Source organism: Vitis riparia, chromosome 4 (genome assembly GCF_004353265.1).
Source record: "Vitis riparia cultivar Riparia Gloire de Montpellier isolate 1030 chromosome 4, EGFV_Vit.rip_1.0, whole genome shotgun sequence".
Lineage (NCBI taxonomy): Eukaryota > Viridiplantae > Streptophyta > Magnoliopsida > Vitales > Vitaceae > Vitis > Vitis riparia.
This window is the reverse complement of record NC_048434.1, coordinates 3,873,862-3,892,088: the sequence shown is the minus strand read 5'-3', so window position 1 is coordinate 3,892,088 and position 18,227 is coordinate 3,873,862. Positions and strand designations below refer to the sequence as shown.

Sequence of the window (18,227 nt, the reverse complement as noted above, 5' to 3'; positions counted from 1 at the left end):
TATTCAACTTTTTTTCCTTCTTCCAAAAACCCAACCAAACCACAGTTTTTCTGCAAGCTATTTGTATTGTCAGAAGTCAACAAAGAAACTAGTATTATTATGCAAACAAACATTGACAGGAAATCATAAATATTTGCAGTCCAAGTTTAGAAATCTCAAAAATAATTGAGCTCACATGATTTATACATGAATTTAATGCTTTAAAACTTTTCCTGGGGGTGCAAATGGTCACTTCTTCCACTGGGGCAGTCTCTGAACTACAACCTGAAAGCGATTTATCACAAGAATAGAGAGCCAATTGTCATTTGTTCATGTTTGTGACACACACCATTCTCTTCTCCCGTCTTTTCGTAGTTTTTATTTGAAGTGCTTTTAGTAAAACTGTTTTTTCAGAAAGTGTTTTTTGAAAGAAAAACCCATCAAGTGTTTATTGGAAGCACTCTCCAAAAAGCACTGTCACAATGGACTTTTAATAAAACCCGAAGTGCTTCTAAATTTAGAAAAACATACTGCCATACCTTGCCAGAGTTCTCTTTATTTCCAACAATAGTTTGGCAAGCAAGCCTCCAAGATTCAGGTTTCTGTACATCAAAACCAAAGAAGTGATGAAGAAGCATTAGGCAAATTCTGAGAGAATGAAACTTCATATGATTGTGTGTCCAGAGGGAGAAGATCAGAGATCATGCCTTCTTCAGATAACGGAGCTCTGTGTTTGTTCTCTCGTTCAGAAGATCTTTTCCATCAATAATCTGCAAAGTGAAAAACAATACAATTGAAGAATATTTTGCAGTTACAGATCTGGGGATTAGTACTAATGGGAAAACAAATAAGGTAAAAGAGAGCAGAGTTATGGCAAAAAGCAGAAGTTTGAATCATATGTTTATACCTCAACAATGCAAGTTCCGCAGCTTCCACCGCCCCCGCAGTTCATCAGCTTCCCCTGTTCAAAGCTCAATCCCATCTTTCAAGTTATGTATTGTACACTGACTTTAACTCAACAAAAAATCAATTCCCAGCTGCCCCACCATATCATATGTAGCAAAGAATCTTATTAAAAGACTAATGTTTGGGGTGTTTCAAACCAACTTTTGAGGGTTTTCTGTGGTGTTTTTATTGAAAGTACTTTTAGTGGATACATTTTATTTAAAAGTTTTTTGTGAGAATTACTTTGGCCATGCTTGGTAATCGGTTTTGAAAACAGTTTACTATTCCTAGAAAAAAAAGAGAGGAGAAGATGTTTGTGTAGACATAAAAAAATTTAGTGGATTAAATAATCATTAAATTTAGTCTTAAAAAAAAAATCGCAATGCTATGCTTCTCCAACTAAAAAGAATAATAATAATAATAATAAATATTATTGTTATCTTGTTGTAAAAGCTGGGAATAAAAAGTTGCTAAAATCAAAGTATAATAAATAGAGCGAGGTGATTTCTTTCAAGAAAAAAGGAGATTAAAAATTTCGTAGGAGAAAATCTAGAAGAGATAAAAAAAAATTCAAACTAAGAAAATGAGATTCATAAAACGACTTCATACAGGAAAAGAGGGTTATACACGTTCTTTGCCATTCAATAGGTTCATTAGGAAAAAAACCACTCTAAGCCTTCGATTGATCTTCAAATCCAAGAACTATTTCATCATTGTTATTTCATCATTGTTATTTAAGTTGTGGTCAAAACGAAAGAATAAAAAATATATTATTTTGTAAAAGAATATTACCACAAAGATTGTACCCCACAATTTAAATTTTAATAAAATCTTTGTTTGCATTATTTTTCCTATTATTTTGCTAATTTTGTAGAACTTTCGCGAAATTTGCTTGTACAAATTTATGGCTAAATAATATATCCCTCTTATTTGTATGCATAAATTTTGCGAAAGTCTTACAAAATTAGCAAAACAATAGGAAAAATAATATGAACAAAGATTTTATTAAAATTAAAATTGTGAGGTACAATTTTTGTGATGATATTCTTTTACAAAATAATATATATCTCTAATTCTTTCATTTTGGTCACAACTTTATGACAAAATTGTTTTCTTAGATTTCAAGATCAATCGAGAGCTTAGGGTGACATTTTCCCGAATAAACTTATTGAATGGCGAATAACATGTGTGTAACCCTTTTACCGTTTACCACATTTGCATGGAGATTTTATGAAACTCCTTTTCTTGTTGTGAAACTTCTTTTATTGTATAAAGTCGCTTTGTAGATCTCTATTTTTTTTTTTTTTTTATCTCCTGGACAAGGAAGTCACCTCTATTTACAAGTGAATATAAAGAATTGTTTGCCCTAGGAAGTCCCATAGGTGAAGATGGGGAATTCAAGTTTAAATTTATGATATTTAGTTGCTTACTTGATTTTATCAACTTTTTCTTTTGAGGTTTTTCCAAGAAGATAATAATAATAATAATATTTTTATGTTATTATTATTTTTTAGTCAGAGATCAGTTTTCCTTTTTTTAGGAAACTTATTCATACGTAGAATATCTATTTTTTAAAATTATTTACTTGGAGACCTTTCAAAATTTGTCTCACATGTCCAACTTAAATTTTATTGAACCATGACATAACAATTTTTTTTTAAGACTAAATTTAGTGGTAATTTAATCCATTAATTTTTTTTCTACAGTTTGACAAGAAGAAAATATAACAGTTTTTTTCTTCTTAAAATAAAATATAAAATGAGGTGTTTTCAAATAATATTTTTTAGTTATTTTTACTCATTTTACTATTTTAAAAATAATTACAAATACATAGTTATTTTTAAAACATATTTAAAAATATAGAAAATAGATTAAAATATTTTAGGTTTTCATACAAAATATTTTTGAAATCACTTCCTAGATAGAACTCTAACTTTTTCAAGAAAAGTTACTAGTGATTTTTTAAATTTTTTTTAGAACTGCTATCCAAATTTTGCTAAACACCTTATTTTTCTTGGAAGAAACTTTTTATGCTAGAAGAGCTCTATAAAAACACTATCAATCAAACTTAATTTTAGTTATTAAACATATTAAGGATGTTTCACAAATCTAACTCATTGATTTAACATGACTAAATCATTTAATTTAAGTTATCAAGTGTATTTGATAAAATAATTTAATATTATGATTTAAAATTAAAAATTATTTTATAATTTAAATATAATTTACCTTAAAATAATTTAATTTCTTAAGTATTAATTATTAAGCTTTACTAAACGCACTCAAATTATATTTTATATATAAATATATATATATATATATGTATATATATTCCAAAATGCTTTTATGTATTCATTGTCAAAAACTCTCTATAATCATTGATTATTTCATCCATGGTTTCTCTATCCTAAACTCATCACTTAATGAGTATATACTCAATATACCCCTGATCTTACCATAAAACATATATTTTAAGGTTAAACGACGCCGTTTCTTGAACATGTATGGCGTACGTTAGGAAACAAAGTGCAAATTGACTAAAATGCGCCAGAACTTACGTACGGGGCGTAGAGCTCTATCTTGTTATCCAACATGATGTTCCTCAGAAGCTTCTCTCCACTCACTGCCTTCGCCCCCTCCACTGGGTATGACCCATCGCTACCTGGCTTCTCCTATATCAAAATTAAATTTAATAAAAAAAAATCAAAATTCAATAATCCAAAACCAAAAATTTGTAAAAGAGCTGAGAACTTCGTAGAGTAAACTGAAATGTACCCCTATGAATTCGAGCTCGATTTCAGGCTTTTCCGGCACAGTCGGCGAAGATTCAACAGAATTCGCAGCCGCAGCTATTTTCATGGGTCTCCTTCCTGGAAGAAAAGAAATGGGGTTTCGGTGGTTTCCAGTTACGTATGATTTTTCCGGTGGCCGGAGGGATATGGCGGTGAAATTCAGGGCAGCCATTTTCTGCCTGTATTTCACTGTCTCTGTATTTCTCCGTTTTATTGAGCTTGTTAGGGAAAGCTGGGTTGGGCTAGGCTCGAAGGCCCATAAAGTTTAAACCGAGACATCCAGATACAGGCCCAGGCCCATGGCCATCCTGATAAGTTGGACCCACCCGGGTTTTTCTTGGATGGGATGGGCGAACACTTTGGGCCTAACATCATACCCACCTTCAACTTTCTCTAAAAATAATATTAATAATGGAAAAGGGTAAAACTGAGCATTTAATACTATCGAGTTCAATCACTTAATTATTAAAAACAAGGGTAATGAAAGGGCTCTCCCTCTTTCATGGTGCTACATGTTCCAATCGACAATGAGGAACAAAGCTAAGCTTATTATGATGTTCACCGGTATAGGATGTAGGAATACAGCATCTTAATAAGCAAGTTTGAGTGTCCCGCTCACATAAAATACTCTCAAGATTTCATCGAGCAACAAGACCGACATACCAATCACAGTGATATTTGTTCAATTTATAAAGCATAATAGTTGAGCTCAATAGAGCATCACCTTGAAATACCGACTATCACAACAAACCTATCAAGTAAAATTATCTTTTTATTTCAAAATAAGAGATTTTATTTGTTGAAATGCAACGATACCACTCTTAATACTAAGGATGGGTCACTCAAATGATGGTTTTTAGAATAAACTGACATGGTGTGATATCGAATTCATAAAAAGTTTAATTTACTCTCATTGACTATCAATTAATTTTTCAAATAAGATGGTAAAAATTCAATTTAAAAAATTGTTATTAAAGAGAAGATTATAAATTTGAGTTACAATAACGTTATGATGGACTCGATCCAAGACCATCAATTATCAAAATAGAAGGTTCTATCCATTACCATGTAATGTGATAGAAAAATAGAAGATTGCAACAATAACCTCTAAAGTCAAGGCTAGTAGTAAGCACGTGCATGGAAGGTAGAAGAAAAGTTTTGAGGGATAACAAGTGAACAATGAAGTCATAACAATAACAATAAAAGGTTTGAGCACATAAGATGGTAGCAGGTAAAGTTGTTCAACATAAAGTAATTTTTTCTTGGAAGTGAAGTTACATATCATAAAAGTATAAAATAAGACTTAAGAAAAGACATTACAACTATTTACATATAATATTTTATACCTTACAATATAATTTACTTTAATTGTTCTTATTTTGATATATTTTAGAACCCTTTTGTAGGAGATTATGGGCTTAAGATACTTTCTACGTATTGAAACACTTGTTTCATAAAATTAGACATAAAATATAAATCACTTTTAAAAATTTTTAAGAGTCTATTTAACCGTTATTTTAAAAAGTGTTTTTAACTTTTCTAACATTTAAAAGACAAAAATTTTCAAACATTAGAAATACTAAAAACATTTTATATAATCACTATCGAACACATTTTAAAATTAATTTTAAGAAAATTTTCAACTAAAAATCATTACGTTCTTATTCTTACTATGGGTTTTTTTTTAAAAATTGTTATGAAAAACATTATAAAACTATAAAAAGTATTTTTTTTTATTTAGAAAAAAAGTAATGGATTATTCATAAAAGTGGTTCTAATGAAAGTGTTTTGATAAAAAATTTTGTTTTTATAATTTAAAATTTGAAAATAGTTTTAAAAATCATTTATGGTAATCTACTTTTATTTTGGTCTTTAAAATTGAGAGTAAAAACTAATTATAAGGGTATAAAAATTTTGATTCTTTATTTTTCCATTTATATAAACTTTTAATGGAAAATTAATAGTTATGATTTATTAGCATTTTATTTTTTATTTCCAAAATAATGATATTAATATTTTATATTAAACATTTAAAAATCATTGAAACTCATTGACATTATAGTTTTTTTTTCTATTTATTGCATAATTATCAAACATGTTTTTGTTTTGATTTTTAAAAATAAAAAACTCCAATAAATTCAATATTTATAAACATGATTAAAAATTATTATATTTTTATTTTCAAAAATAATAAAAATAGAAGTGCATTTACATTTACATTTTGAAATTATCACGTAATTAAAAATTCATTCTTTTAAGATTTTCCATAAAAAAAAAAAAAAAAAGATGGAGAAACTTGAATGATATTCAAATGGACAAATTGGACACAATGAAACATATGTGATTGTTATAAGAATTTTTCCATCAAATTCTAATAATATAATCTTAATAGAATGACCAAAAATAAAATAATTATCAATAATTCCCAAATCAAAATTCAATTTCCCTAACACATGCTCAACTTTGTCGTAGTTTTGAATGAAGGAATTGAATATCATCATAATGGGCCGCTTGATATGGTGCCACTTACATTTTTCAGCAATAATGAACTAAAAAAAACCTTAATAAATCCTATGCTCAACTAAATTTGAAAATAAATAAATAATTTCTTTTATTTATCCATTTACTTTTATTTAATTTCAAAAGTTTTATTTTTAAATATAATAAATAAATAAATGTTCGAGTCTACAACCCCACAAAACTTTCATATTTTAACTAAAGTTTTTTTAGGAATCGATTTCTTACTTCACTTCTTACTAAAAATTTGAAAAATAAATTTTCATTTATTATGTTAAAAAAAAATATTAATAAAAACTATTATATTTAATCAAAATACTTTTTTTTTTATCGTGTATTTGATTGTACAAAATGATTATATCAAAAAGATAATTTTTCATGAGACAATTTTTTTTTTTTTTTTTTTTTTTTTTTAAATATTTTCACAATAACTATAAATATTTTCAAATATACCATTGTTAATAACACATCAAGTAAAAGTTATGTATTTTAATATAAGTATAAAAGTTTGATGCCGATAATCTAATTTCAAACTTTAGTATTTAAATTAAAATAATTTATTTAAAAGATGACTTCTTACTTCACATCTTGTAATTCCTCATAAATTTAAAAATACTTTTTCAAGATACTATATTGAAAAAATATTATTAAAAACTATTATAATTAATCAGAATCCATGGAATAATGTAAAAAGAGATCATTTGTCCACATTAGTAGAGAATGATTGCATTAAAGGGCAATTTAGTCACATTTTAATTAACTCGATCACTTTCAAATGCAATTTGATTTATATACTTCTTGACATAATCATTAATTTAATGACTAAGATTTTACTTTAGATTTAACAACTAAAAAATGAAAACACCATATATGTGTCGTTTTACGGGTTTTTATTTATTTATTAATATGGTATAATACAAAATGTGATGGTTGATAAAATAAAATATCATGTGATAAAATTAGTCTCATTTACTTGTATCAACATTCAGTTTACGTATATTTATATTTTATTTCTTTATAATTGAATCGATCTTATTATTTACTACATCAATTTTATTTTATTTTATTTTTATCTAAATTTAATTTATCGGTAGGTCAAATTTAAAGTCTTTATTTTAGCCATGACCAAATCCCAAAAAATTTCCAAGGGAAATATTGAGGACGCAAGCCTGGAAAGAAGGTGTGATGAGAAAGGAAAAGGACTTTCCTCGTGTTCCCCATTACAGGTCAAGACCGTTTTAACTACCAAGAAGTGAAACCCACTTTTTCGACCGTTTCATTCAAAAATCTCCCGCTAAAGTCTAACCTAAACCTTCTACCAGCAAACAAAAAAACAAAGGTGGAAACGTCTGTCTCACTTTCCAACCCCACAAAAGACCCCTCATTTCTTGTGTGCTTCTGTGTGTTGAGATTAATTGCAGACCTCAACAACCAATTTTGAGCCTACTAAAGTAGTTGGATGGATTCAGTAATTCATGTCTCCAAACTCACACTTTAAATAGTCTGCCTTCTTTCACCATTAAGCTTAGGCCTAAAGGCTTTGATTTCTGTCGTTACAATGAATAGCTTTTCTTCTTTAGACACTGTTTATGGGAGCGCCAACAGTGGAAATGGAGATTGTGATGACAAGGCGCTTCGTTGGGCTTCATTGCAGAGGATTCCGACCTATTCTAGAGCTCGGAGGTCGTTGTTTCGGAATATTTCTGGGGAAGTATCGGAGGTTGAACTGTGTAAGCTCGACGTTTATGAGCGCAGGCTCGTGGTGGATCGGTTGGTTAGGGCTGTCACCGAAGACCCAGAGCTGTTTTTTGATAAAATTAGAAGGAGATTTAAAGAGTAAGTTTTTTCAATAAGCTGTTTGTTGCATTTCCTGAAAAGGGTTTTGCTTGGTTGCTGAGAAAATGTAGGAGAAATGAAAAGAAAAGTAGAATAAAAAACCTTAAAGGGCTTGCTTTGAACTGTTTGAGACCGGGTTTTCTTTCTCATTATCTTCTGAGTTGAAGTTCTGCTATGACTTGATTGATTGTGTGTTTCTTTTTTCTTAATGGGGATTCTAGTGTTGGTCTGGAATTTCCAAAAGTCGAAGTTCGATTTGAGCACCTGAAGGTCAATTCTTTTGTTCATGTCGGAAGCAGAGCACTGCCTACAATCCCCAATTTCATTTTCAACACGACTGAGGTAGGTGATAGGTTATTACAAGCTATAATTTTTTTGAAATAGTTTCATTAACTGCAGTCTCTTTCTGACCAAGCTTCATGAAATACAAAAAATTCTGCAGGCTTTCTTGAGGCAGTTGAGGATTTTCCCTGGAGAAAGGAAGAAGCTATCAATTTTAGACGACATTAGTGGCGTTATTAGACCTTCAAGGTAAGAGTTAAAAACTTCTATAAACTCGTTGTTAAATTGCCAAGCTGGTTTTGCTTCTCAGACATGTTTTCTTTTAGATTGACATTGCTTTTGGGTCCTCCGAGCTCTGGAAAGACAACATTGCTTTTGGCACTTGCTGGGAGACTTGGAACTGGCCTGCAGGTACCCAATATATTAAGAATTTGCATCAATTGATGTTCTATAATCACTTATGTTTTTTTACTTTAGGGATATCTTGAGTATTCTGAAAACCAGAAGTTAATTTTTATGTGAGACTTATCAACCAAGAACTGACTCAAATTGAGTGGGCTTTTGGCTAGAGGTTCAGCTAAATATCTGATAATTTTCTCTTGGGTTGGTCCATGGTGTGGAATGTGCAGCAATTTCACAAGATGATCTTGTACAAGGAATCCTGAAATAGCAATGGCAAAATTATGTGAAAGTTTCTAAAACTGGAAAAACCCCAAGTGTATATTTTGGCAAGAAAATGGCCAGATGGTCTTGTTTGTTTCCTGGGAAGTCATATCCCTCTCTGAGGAAAAGAAAAAGGAAAGGAAATCAAATACTTAATTGGAAGTGATTGAGGAAGGTGGACGAAAGCTGACAATTGAATTAGAGGATTCAGTTGTCTGACTTGTATTGTATATATGGAGTCCCGTAGTTGGGGATTTTAAAAGATCCGTCTCAATAGGTGTTGCAAGGAGCTCTAAATGAGAGAACTTGTACTAGTTTTCCTTTATCTGTTGTATCTTACTTCTTCATTAATTCAGTCGAGTTACTTTAAAGATGTCAGGGAGAATCACATACAACGGACACGAGCTTAGGGAGTTTGTTCCGCAAAGAACTTCAGCTTATGTAAGTCAGCAGGACTGGCACGTTGCAGAAATGACAGTCAAGGAGACTCTTCAGTTCTCGAGACGATGTCAAGGTGTTGGATTCAAATATGGTAAGCTCAAAGTAATCTTGTTTGTGGATGTGTCCATATACATGCATCTATTTTCATTTCTTTGGGATAATTAGTCATTGAAATATAAAAGTACTAAAACTATGAAATTTTGTGACAGATATGCTTTTGGAACTTCTAAGAAGAGAGGAGAATGCTGGGATAAAACCTGATGAAGATCTAGATATATTTATTAAGGTGTGAATTATTACATGAAATTCCCTTTTTTCCCCTCAAAGAGCTTGCTGCATGTGTTTATACGAATGTATTTGTTCTGTCTTTAGGCATTAGCACTGGGGGAACAGAAAACAAGCCTTGTTACTGAGTATATTATGAAGGTAATTCATTTCCACAATGGAGGATTCATTGTCACTCTGTGATGGGAAAATTTTTAGCCATTTTCCTGTATGCTCATATATTTACAAAGATTTTAGGATTGGACCCTTGTGCGGACACATTGGTGGGCGATGAAATGCTCAAAGGGATCTCTGGGGGTGAAAAGAAGCGGCTTTCTACAGGTTATCTTGCATTCCTTTGTTTGTGGTTTTGCTTGTTCGGTTTACTGCTTTGTCGGTCTTTCTCTGTACTACCAATTTTTACTAGTGGAATAGAATTAACCTCGCAATACAGAACCTATAAATATAACCTTTCATTCAATACCTAATGAAGCTAGATATGTGAATTAAACAGAAGTGAGATGTCTGTGTGCCCTGCAGGTGAAATGTTAGTGGGTGCATCTACAGTATTGTTCATGGATGAGATATCAACCGGGCTTGATAGTTCAACTACGCATCAAATTATCAAGTACCTTAGGCATTCAACTCAAGCACTTAATGGGACAACAGTCATATCTCTCTTGCAACCAGATCCTGAGACTTATGAGCTGTTTGATGATATCATTCTTTTGGCGGAAGGTCAGATTGTGTACCAGGGACCAAGTAAGGCTGCTCTTGAGTTCTTTGAACTTATGGGGTTTCAGTGTCCAGATAGGAAAAATGTGGCTGATTTTTTGCAAGAAGTAAGTATATATTTGGAGTTTGCAATTGAACTTGTGCTCTATGAATTTGTGCTTATTTTTCTCTCTTTTCCATCTTTGAATGCTTATACACAGGTCATATCAGAAAAAGATCAAGAACAGTATTGGTCCTTTCCTGATCGCGATTACCAATATGTACCTGTGGCAAAGCTTGCAGAAGCTTTTCGATCATTTCATGCCAGAAAATCTTTGTTCCAGTTGCTGGCTGTACCTATTGATGGATGCTGTAGTCACCCTGCAGCGCTCTCAACATTTACCTATGGTGTGAAGAGGGCTGAGCTTCTCAAGATGAGTTTCTCCTGGCAAATGCTGCTGATGAAACGTAATTCATTCATCTATATTTTCAAATTCACACAGGTAATTCTTTTGAGCAGCTTTTTTATTATCCTAAGAAACCTTCAGTCCATGCATAGATACCATTTACCATAAATATGAATGACTCAAAATTTAGCTTGTTGGAGATCAAATTCTTGAAGCTCACCCTAATTCAATTAAACAAAGTTTGTATATTAGACTCTCGGGTTTATGTCTGACTTAAATTAGGTTGAGTTGGTGGACTTGTTTTCTGTTCTGGTATTGACTTGTATACGATCATTTCCATTATCTTGTTAGTTGTGGGGCGATCATCTGTGATAAAAGGAGAAAAAAGGACCTCCTGTGACAAAATTGCTGTAAAGTTAGAGTTCTAAATACTGATACAAGAGCCATGGGGTCTATTTTGCAGCTTCTTTTGGTTGTTGTGATCATGGTGACTGTATTTTTTCGAACAACCATGCATCATAATACACTTGATGATGGAGGTGTTTATCTTGGTGCCCTCTACTTTGCAATAGTTATGATTCTCTTCAATGGCTTTACGGAGGTCCCAATGTTAGTAGCCAAGCTTCCAGTTCTCTACAAGCATAGAGACTTGCGCTTCTATCCATGCTGGGTCTATACAATTCCTTCTTGGTTTTTGAGTATTCCATCTTCAATTCTAGAGTCCTGCATATGGGTGGCAGTTACTTATTATGTGGTTGGATTTGATCCTCAAATAACCAGGTATATGTTTTTTCTTTTGCCTAGAAGAAATGCTAGCTAGTTTCCTTTTTTGGGGATCGATTTGAGACTGATTCAGTGTTGTTTTGTACTTATGCAGATGCCTTAAGCAGGCTTTGTTATATTTCTCTTTGCACCAGATGTCTATTTCTCTTTTCCGCATCATGGCATCCTTGGGACGAAATATGATAGTTGCTAACACCTTTGGATCTTTTGCAATGTTGGTGGTCATGGCTCTGGGAGGATTTATCCTTTCAAGAGGTCAGCTTAAATCTTCTCTCGGTTCCTACATCTGTCATAACTTCACTTTGTTATTGCACTCATCTTTATCACTTCTGCAGATAGCATTCCCAATTGGTGGATTTGGGGTTATTGGTTTTCCCCTTTGATGTATGCTCAAAATGCGGCTTCTGTGAATGAATTCCTTGGCCATTCTTGGGACAAGGTAACATGATTTTATGCAAGTGTTTCTTTAGGATTTTATCTAAGTGTTGCTTTCAACTGCTTACTCAGTTGAACTGACCTTGTAAACCTGTAATTTCCTTCTCATTTTTATTCATTTCTATTTCTCTTCTATAATTTGTAGAGAGCTGGGAACCACACTACATTTTCTTTAGGGGAGGCATTATTGAGAGGCCGCAGTTTATTTCCAGAGAGCTACTGGTACTGGATTGGCGTGGGTGCTTTGCTTGGCTACGCAATTTTGTTCAACATCCTGTTCACACTCTTCTTGACTTACCTGAATCGTAAGTTGCATGGAACAGTTCTTTAAGCTAGGGTGCTTAGATATTTAGAAAAAGTAGATCCTTGTAATGATGCGTAATTCTTTCATTATGATCTTCTTTGAAACAGAAGATATGTTTTTAACCATCCAATGAACGAAACCAAATATGACAAAAACCATCAATCCATTTCCTTACTATTTGGGGTTCTGTTTATGTTTATGGAAAAAAAATGATCCATTAGGCTCCAAAATTACTTTATGACTCATTAGGACATGACATCAACACTATATGAGTCGAAGCCAAGTTCCTGGGAGGCCAATTGGTGGCAGGAGAAGGGCATGCTATGATCCTGGATGAGACCAATTGGCAGAGAGGGTAAACCATCCTACCAACATAGAAATTTAAACTAGTATAATCATGGATTAATCCTTTACAAAATTCTATTAGAGTAGAACAGGGGCTAGATGCAGGGGAAGGAAGGCACAATTTAGTACAGGGAGCTTGACTTTGGCTACAGAAATGTATGGAAGTTTGTTGAAATACCAGTGGAATCCTTGGTCTAATCTCCTTATCTCCAGTGAAAACTTCAATGTAGTGAACTAATTGAAAATAATAACTATCTAATCAAAATCATGCTCTCAAATTCTGTGCAGCCCTTGGGAGGCGACAAGTTGTTGTTTCTAAAGAAAAGCCTCTCAATGAAGAGAAGACAAACGGCAAACATGCTGTCATTGAGCTAGGAGAATTTTTGAAGCATTCACACTCATTTACTGGTATGAATGAAAGGACTATTTCTTTGCTTCAACTAGATATTCTCGAGTTTACTTTGAATATATAGATTTGATTCTTCACCTTTGTTTCAGGCAGAGACATTAAAGAACGCAGAGGCATGGTCCTTCCATTTCAACCGCTCTCCATGTCCTTCCACGACATTAATTATTATGTGGATGTCCCAGCGGTACATTGGCTGATTTTCTCTATTGTTTATTATCTGTGCCACAAATCTTTTCCTTAATGTTTTTTCTTATGATCTTATCATCATGTTGCTGCAGGAACTGAAACAGCAGGGTGCACTGGAAGACCGATTACAGTTGCTAGTTAATGTTACTGGAGCATTTAGGCCGGGCGTGCTTACTGCATTAGTTGGAGTCAGTGGTGCTGGTAAAACTACCCTCATGGATGTTTTAGCTGGTAGAAAAACAGGGGGGATTATTGAAGGGAGCATACGTATTTCTGGTTATCCCAAAAGGCAAGAGACCTTTGCAAGGATTTCTGGCTATTGTGAGCAGAGTGATGTTCATTCTCCATTCTTGACTGTCCATGAATCACTTCTATTCTCTGCCTGTCTCCGGCTACCTTCCCATGTTGACTTGAAAACACAGAAGGTAACTATGGTCCATGGATATTGCTAATGGTTTTTTCTATTTGGTTGATGGGTTAACTTTTATGTATGAAATTGCAGGCTTTTGTTAGTGAGGTTATGGAGCTTGTTGAGCTCACTCCTTTAAGTGGAGCTTTAGTTGGTCTACCTGGGGTTGATGGATTGTCCACAGAGCAAAGAAAAAGGCTGACCATTGCTGTTGAGCTTGTTGCCAACCCTTCTATTGTGTTCATGGATGAACCCACTTCAGGACTGGATGCCAGGTCTGCTGCCATTGTTATGAGAACTGTGAGGAATATCGTCGACACTGGGCGGACTATTGTTTGCACAATCCATCAGCCAAGCATATATATCTTTGAGTCTTTTGATGAGGTTCTCCTCTTTTAATTCCTTTTGAGTAGAGCCATATTTAATTTTTGGAGCAGGAGTTCATCTCAGCTAGGAAGTTCTAACATATTTGTTGACTTTACAATTAAAATTGGAAATTTTTTGGATTCAAACTGAATACCTGAACTTCAATTTGCATAGAAATGATCTGACTATTTTCCCTCAAAGTGCAGCTGATAATCTTGGAAAACATGAAAGCTCTGATGTTCCATTATCATAACTAAAAGCCATATAGGAAAATAGGATTTGGTCAAAATTTGTGATAAAAAGTCCAGTAAAATTTCATAAAAAAAGACAAAGGATTGAAATTAACTCATAAATCACTTCACCATATTGAAATTATACCTTTATCTAGGGCATGTATATATTTTGATACTACCATGTTTGTAATCTGCTATTATTTCTGACTTAAATAGGCAGATACAACCCTGCATTTATTTTTTAAAACTATGTTTTCTTGACAATGAATTCACATGGATAGGTAAGCATTGATCATGATTCTAATCTCCCAACAAATATATTCTGTCACAGCTTTTATTTATGAAGAAAGGAGGGAAGCTCATTTATGCTGGTCCTCTAGGCGCCAAGTCTCACAAACTTGTTGAGTTTTTTGAGGTTAGTCTTGCTTCTTTCTATTTTGTTTGTACTTTTTTGACAGCCTACTGATGGAAAACACGAGTCTTATTCCCTTCTTACTTTGTTTTTACTAGGCCATTGAAGGAGTCCCGAAGATCATGCCTGGCTACAACCCTGCTACATGGATGCTTGAGGTCACTTCTTCTACAGAAGAAGCTCGTCTTGGTCTGGATTTTGCAGAAGTTTATAAAAGATCAAATCTATTCCAGTAAGTGATATTTTTCATTTTCTGCAACAGAATCAATCTTTTAGCATGTGTCCTGCTTTTTCTTAGTTAATTATGTTATGTTTCAGGCAAAACAAAACACTGGTTGAAAGACTAAGCATACCAATCTGGGATTCAAAGGATTTAAGCTTCCCAACCAAATATTCTCGGTCATTCTTTTCCCAGCTTCTGGACTGTCTTTGGAAGCAAAATCTGTCTTATTGGCGGAATCCACAATACACTGCTGTCCGCTTCTTCTACACTGTTATCATATCATTGATGTTTGGAACGATATGCTGGAAATTCGGTTCTAAAAGGTTACCATCTGGAGCTTCTCTCAACTTCTGAAAATTTTCATTATGATGTATCTCTATCTGTCTTGTTCATCATTTTTTCATCATATGCTTTCACCTTGTTAAGAACCGTTCAAAAGAGTAAGGGAAGCTTTCTTTCCTGGATGGTATCACCTGGTGTCTCCTGGACAATGATTGATTTGCAACATGGTTCTAAACTTCTGATGTCCAACCATCCCTTTTCTTCATTGTTGAATTATGATTAGCCAACAGCATCATAAACAATGTACCAAACTGTGGTAAAGTCAGAATATTTGTATTTACATGAAATCAAATCCTTTTTCTGCTGCAGGGAGACACAGCAGGACATTTTTAATGCTATGGGATCCATGTATGCAGCAGTCTTATTTATAGGAATCACAAATGCCACTGCAGTGCAGCCTGTTGTTTATGTTGAAAGGTCTGTTTCATACAGAGAAAGAGCAGCAGGGATGTATTCTGCTCTGCCATTTGCCTTTGCCCAGGTCTGTACCCACCCTTTCCTTCTGTTTTCTTCCTATAATTTCCACAGTAGCTATCAATCTTCCAATGGCAAACACAGATAAGGATTCGTAACACTTCTTTTTGGGCAGGTTTTGGTTGAATTGCCTTATGTGTTTGTACAGTCACTTATCTACAGCAGTATGTTCTACTCCATGGCCTCATTTGAATGGAACCTGACGAAGTTCCTTTGGTACTCATGCTTTATGTATTTCACTTTACTGTACTTCACCTTCTTTGGAATGATGACCATTGCTGTTACACCCAATCATAATGTTGCTGCAATCATCGCTGCTCCGTTTTATATGATGTGGAACCTTTTCAGTGGATTCATGATTGTTCGCAGGGTAATAATACACTTACTCTACACGCTCTCATTATCAAATTGAGGCCGGTTTTGTAGACATCTTTCAGATAATGTAGCTCTTCTTCTCTTAAGTCATGACTGATATTGAGGTGTTCTTTTTCCCTCTTGCAGAGAATCCCCATATGGTGGAGATGGTATTATTGGGCAAATCCAATAGCCTGGACTTTGTATGGGCTTCTGACGTCCCAATATGGAGACATGAAAAACCAAGTGAAGCTCTCAGATGGGGTGCGGTCCGTGTCAATAAAACAGTTACTTGAGGATGAGTTTGGTTACAAACATGATTTCTTGGAGGAAGCTGGTTTGGTGGTGGTTTGTTTTTGCATAGTCTTTGCAGTCACTTTTGCTTTTGCAATCAAATCCTTCAACTTCCAAAGGAGATAAAGAGGAGGATTATAATAGAAAATGTAATAAATGTGATTCATCTACACTCTTAATTTTCGTTTATATGGAAATCAAATCCATTTTCTGCAAATTCATATAGCTATATAGGTATATAATATCACATTTATATTAAGACTAAGAAATTAAAATTAGCAACAGAGATGAAAACAGGATGAAAAAGTATCATGAGAAGAGAAAATTTCAATTATATTGCATCAAATGAATGTATGCGTACAAAGTATAGTCATGGTACAAGGATTAACAGTGGAATTTTTTACAAGCATAAATCACAAAATATAGATTACAAATTTACAATTTGGAGCCAGAAGGCTTACAAAACAAGTCTAGGAACTACCCTACTGAATTGGTCGTGATGGAGGAAAGGAAGCAAGGAATGAGGAGGGTGGGGGTGCCACTCCATAGGCTCATGTGCTTGTGTTGCTATATTTGCTAGGTGGTCAGCCGGCCTGTTTGCTTCCCTGAATTCATGGCGAGCAGTAACTTCTTGGAAGCCTTGCAGAAGTTCACGGATATGAGTCATAAGGGACTTCTCTTCTTCCTCTGTGGCTTCCCGCTTCCCGCTTAACATCTCTATTGTAATCTTAGAGTCGCCTTCAATCAAAATCCGCTCCACATTCAACTTCAAAGCCAACCTGAGCCCACCTTCAAGTGCCCCAATCTCGGCCATCAATGAGTTGCTTGTATCCAATGGTGTGGCAAAAGCAGCGATGAAGGAGCCTTGTGCGTCTCGTAGTAAGCCTCCACCTCCCGCTCTCCCTGTCCTCCCTTTGAATGAGCCGTCAAAGTTCAACTTCACCCACCCAGCACCCGGACGATGCCATGAAAAATACCGAAGGGGTCGAAGCCCATGTTCTCTTCTAGGAGCCAAGTTGTGACTTCCATAGGTTTGCATGTTTCTCCGACGTGGATGTGGGCAATATTCTCTCTTGTGGCCAATTCTTCCACAGTGGAAGCACAACCCCGGAATCTCGTAGCGGAAACTCTGCCAGAATCCTCCCTCTCCATCATCCACATGCACTCCCGTCACCAGTGGTTCGTTGACGTCAACCTCAATGCAGACTCGGGCTTCATCACTACTAGAAGTGTCAATAGCTATTGGCTGGCCGGCTGAAGAAGCCATCATGGACAAAACCTCATTGGTCCAGTAGCAACGATCAAGATCCGGAAGTTTCATCCACATTTGAGTATACGACGTACTCTTGGAGTCTAATTCTAATCCTGGACACCATCTTCTCACCGCAAGACACAGTCCTTCCGCAAACACAGTTCCGTGGGACCAAACCTTTATGAAATCGCTTTCCAAAGGGAATGAAAATAAATAAAATTCATCCCCTAAGAATTTTACGATCACACTATTATCTAAGTCCCATTTGTCGATCATATCGTGTATACTTAGAACGCTTTTCTTTCCAAACAATTTACCCAACAAACTTCTCTCCTTCCACACAAACTCCTGCACCTCATGTTGAGCTAGATGAACGTACTCGGAAGGTTGAGAGTAGATAGCAGTCCATGGGGAGAACACAAGAGGTAATGCTGCCATCTGTAAAGAGAATTTAAATATCCTATCAGGGCAACAATTTTCGGATGTTTCTATTTCCGGACAACTTAACTATGTCAAGGCATATAAATGAACCCATAAAGAATTGTTGGATGAAAATTTATTCAACA

At 34.3% G+C, this 18,227-nt stretch overlaps 2 protein-coding genes across 2 annotated transcripts; one reads left to right on the top strand and one right to left on the bottom strand.

Moving 5' to 3' along the window:
- Nucleotides 1-45: 45 nt before the first annotated feature.
- Nucleotides 46-3,888, bottom strand: LOC117912808 (photosynthetic NDH subunit of subcomplex B 3, chloroplastic). Its single transcript, XM_034827527.1, has 6 exons — nt 3,700-3,888; nt 3,483-3,596; nt 887-940; nt 687-749; nt 519-581; nt 46-264 (listed from the first exon to the last, which is right to left on the bottom strand). Exons 1-6 carry the CDS (start codon nt 3,886-3,888, stop codon nt 229-231), a joined length of 519 nt encoding a protein of 172 aa, XP_034683418.1. The 3' UTR covers nt 46-228.
- A 3,798-nt stretch (nt 3,889-7,686) lies between these two features.
- On the top strand, nt 7,687-16,626 carry LOC117912129 (ABC transporter G family member 32-like). Its single transcript, XM_034826609.1, has 24 exons — nt 7,687-8,069; nt 8,291-8,411; nt 8,512-8,600; nt 8,678-8,762; nt 9,387-9,546; nt 9,665-9,741; nt 9,828-9,881; nt 9,971-10,061; nt 10,260-10,561; nt 10,655-10,936; nt 11,304-11,620; nt 11,718-11,878; nt 11,959-12,062; nt 12,204-12,363; nt 12,996-13,115; nt 13,206-13,300; nt 13,395-13,727; nt 13,805-14,095; nt 14,642-14,725; nt 14,821-14,954; nt 15,041-15,268; nt 15,597-15,768; nt 15,877-16,131; nt 16,263-16,626. Exons 1-24 carry the CDS (start codon nt 7,792-7,794, stop codon nt 16,533-16,535), a joined length of 4,266 nt encoding a protein of 1,421 aa, XP_034682500.1. The 5' UTR covers nt 7,687-7,791; the 3' UTR covers nt 16,536-16,626.
- The last annotated feature ends 1,601 nt before the right edge of the window (nt 16,627-18,227 follow it).

Bases quoted from the DNA above. Each gene is read 5' to 3' on its own strand.
- LOC117912808 (XM_034827527.1), bottom strand. From the start codon at position 3,888: ATGGCTGCCCTGAATTTCACCGCCATATCCCTCCGGCCACCGGAAAAA. The intron at 941-3,482 runs GTAAGTTCTGGC...AGCTTTGAACAG, and splicing joins TAGAGCTCTACGCCCCGTAC to GGGAAGCTGATGAACTGCGG. The intron at 582-686 runs GCATGATCTCTG...TTTGATGTACAG, and splicing joins AGCTCCGTTATCTGAAGAAG to AAACCTGAATCTTGGAGGCT.
- LOC117912129 (XM_034826609.1), top strand. From the start codon at position 7,792: ATGAATAGCTTTTCTTCTTTAGACACTGTTTATGGGAGCGCCAACAGT. The intron at 9,742-9,827 runs GTGTGAATTATT...TTCTGTCTTTAG, and splicing joins ATCTAGATATATTTATTAAG to GCATTAGCACTGGGGGAACA. The intron at 10,562-10,654 runs GTAAGTATATAT...GCTTATACACAG, and splicing joins TGGCTGATTTTTTGCAAGAA to GTCATATCAGAAAAAGATCA.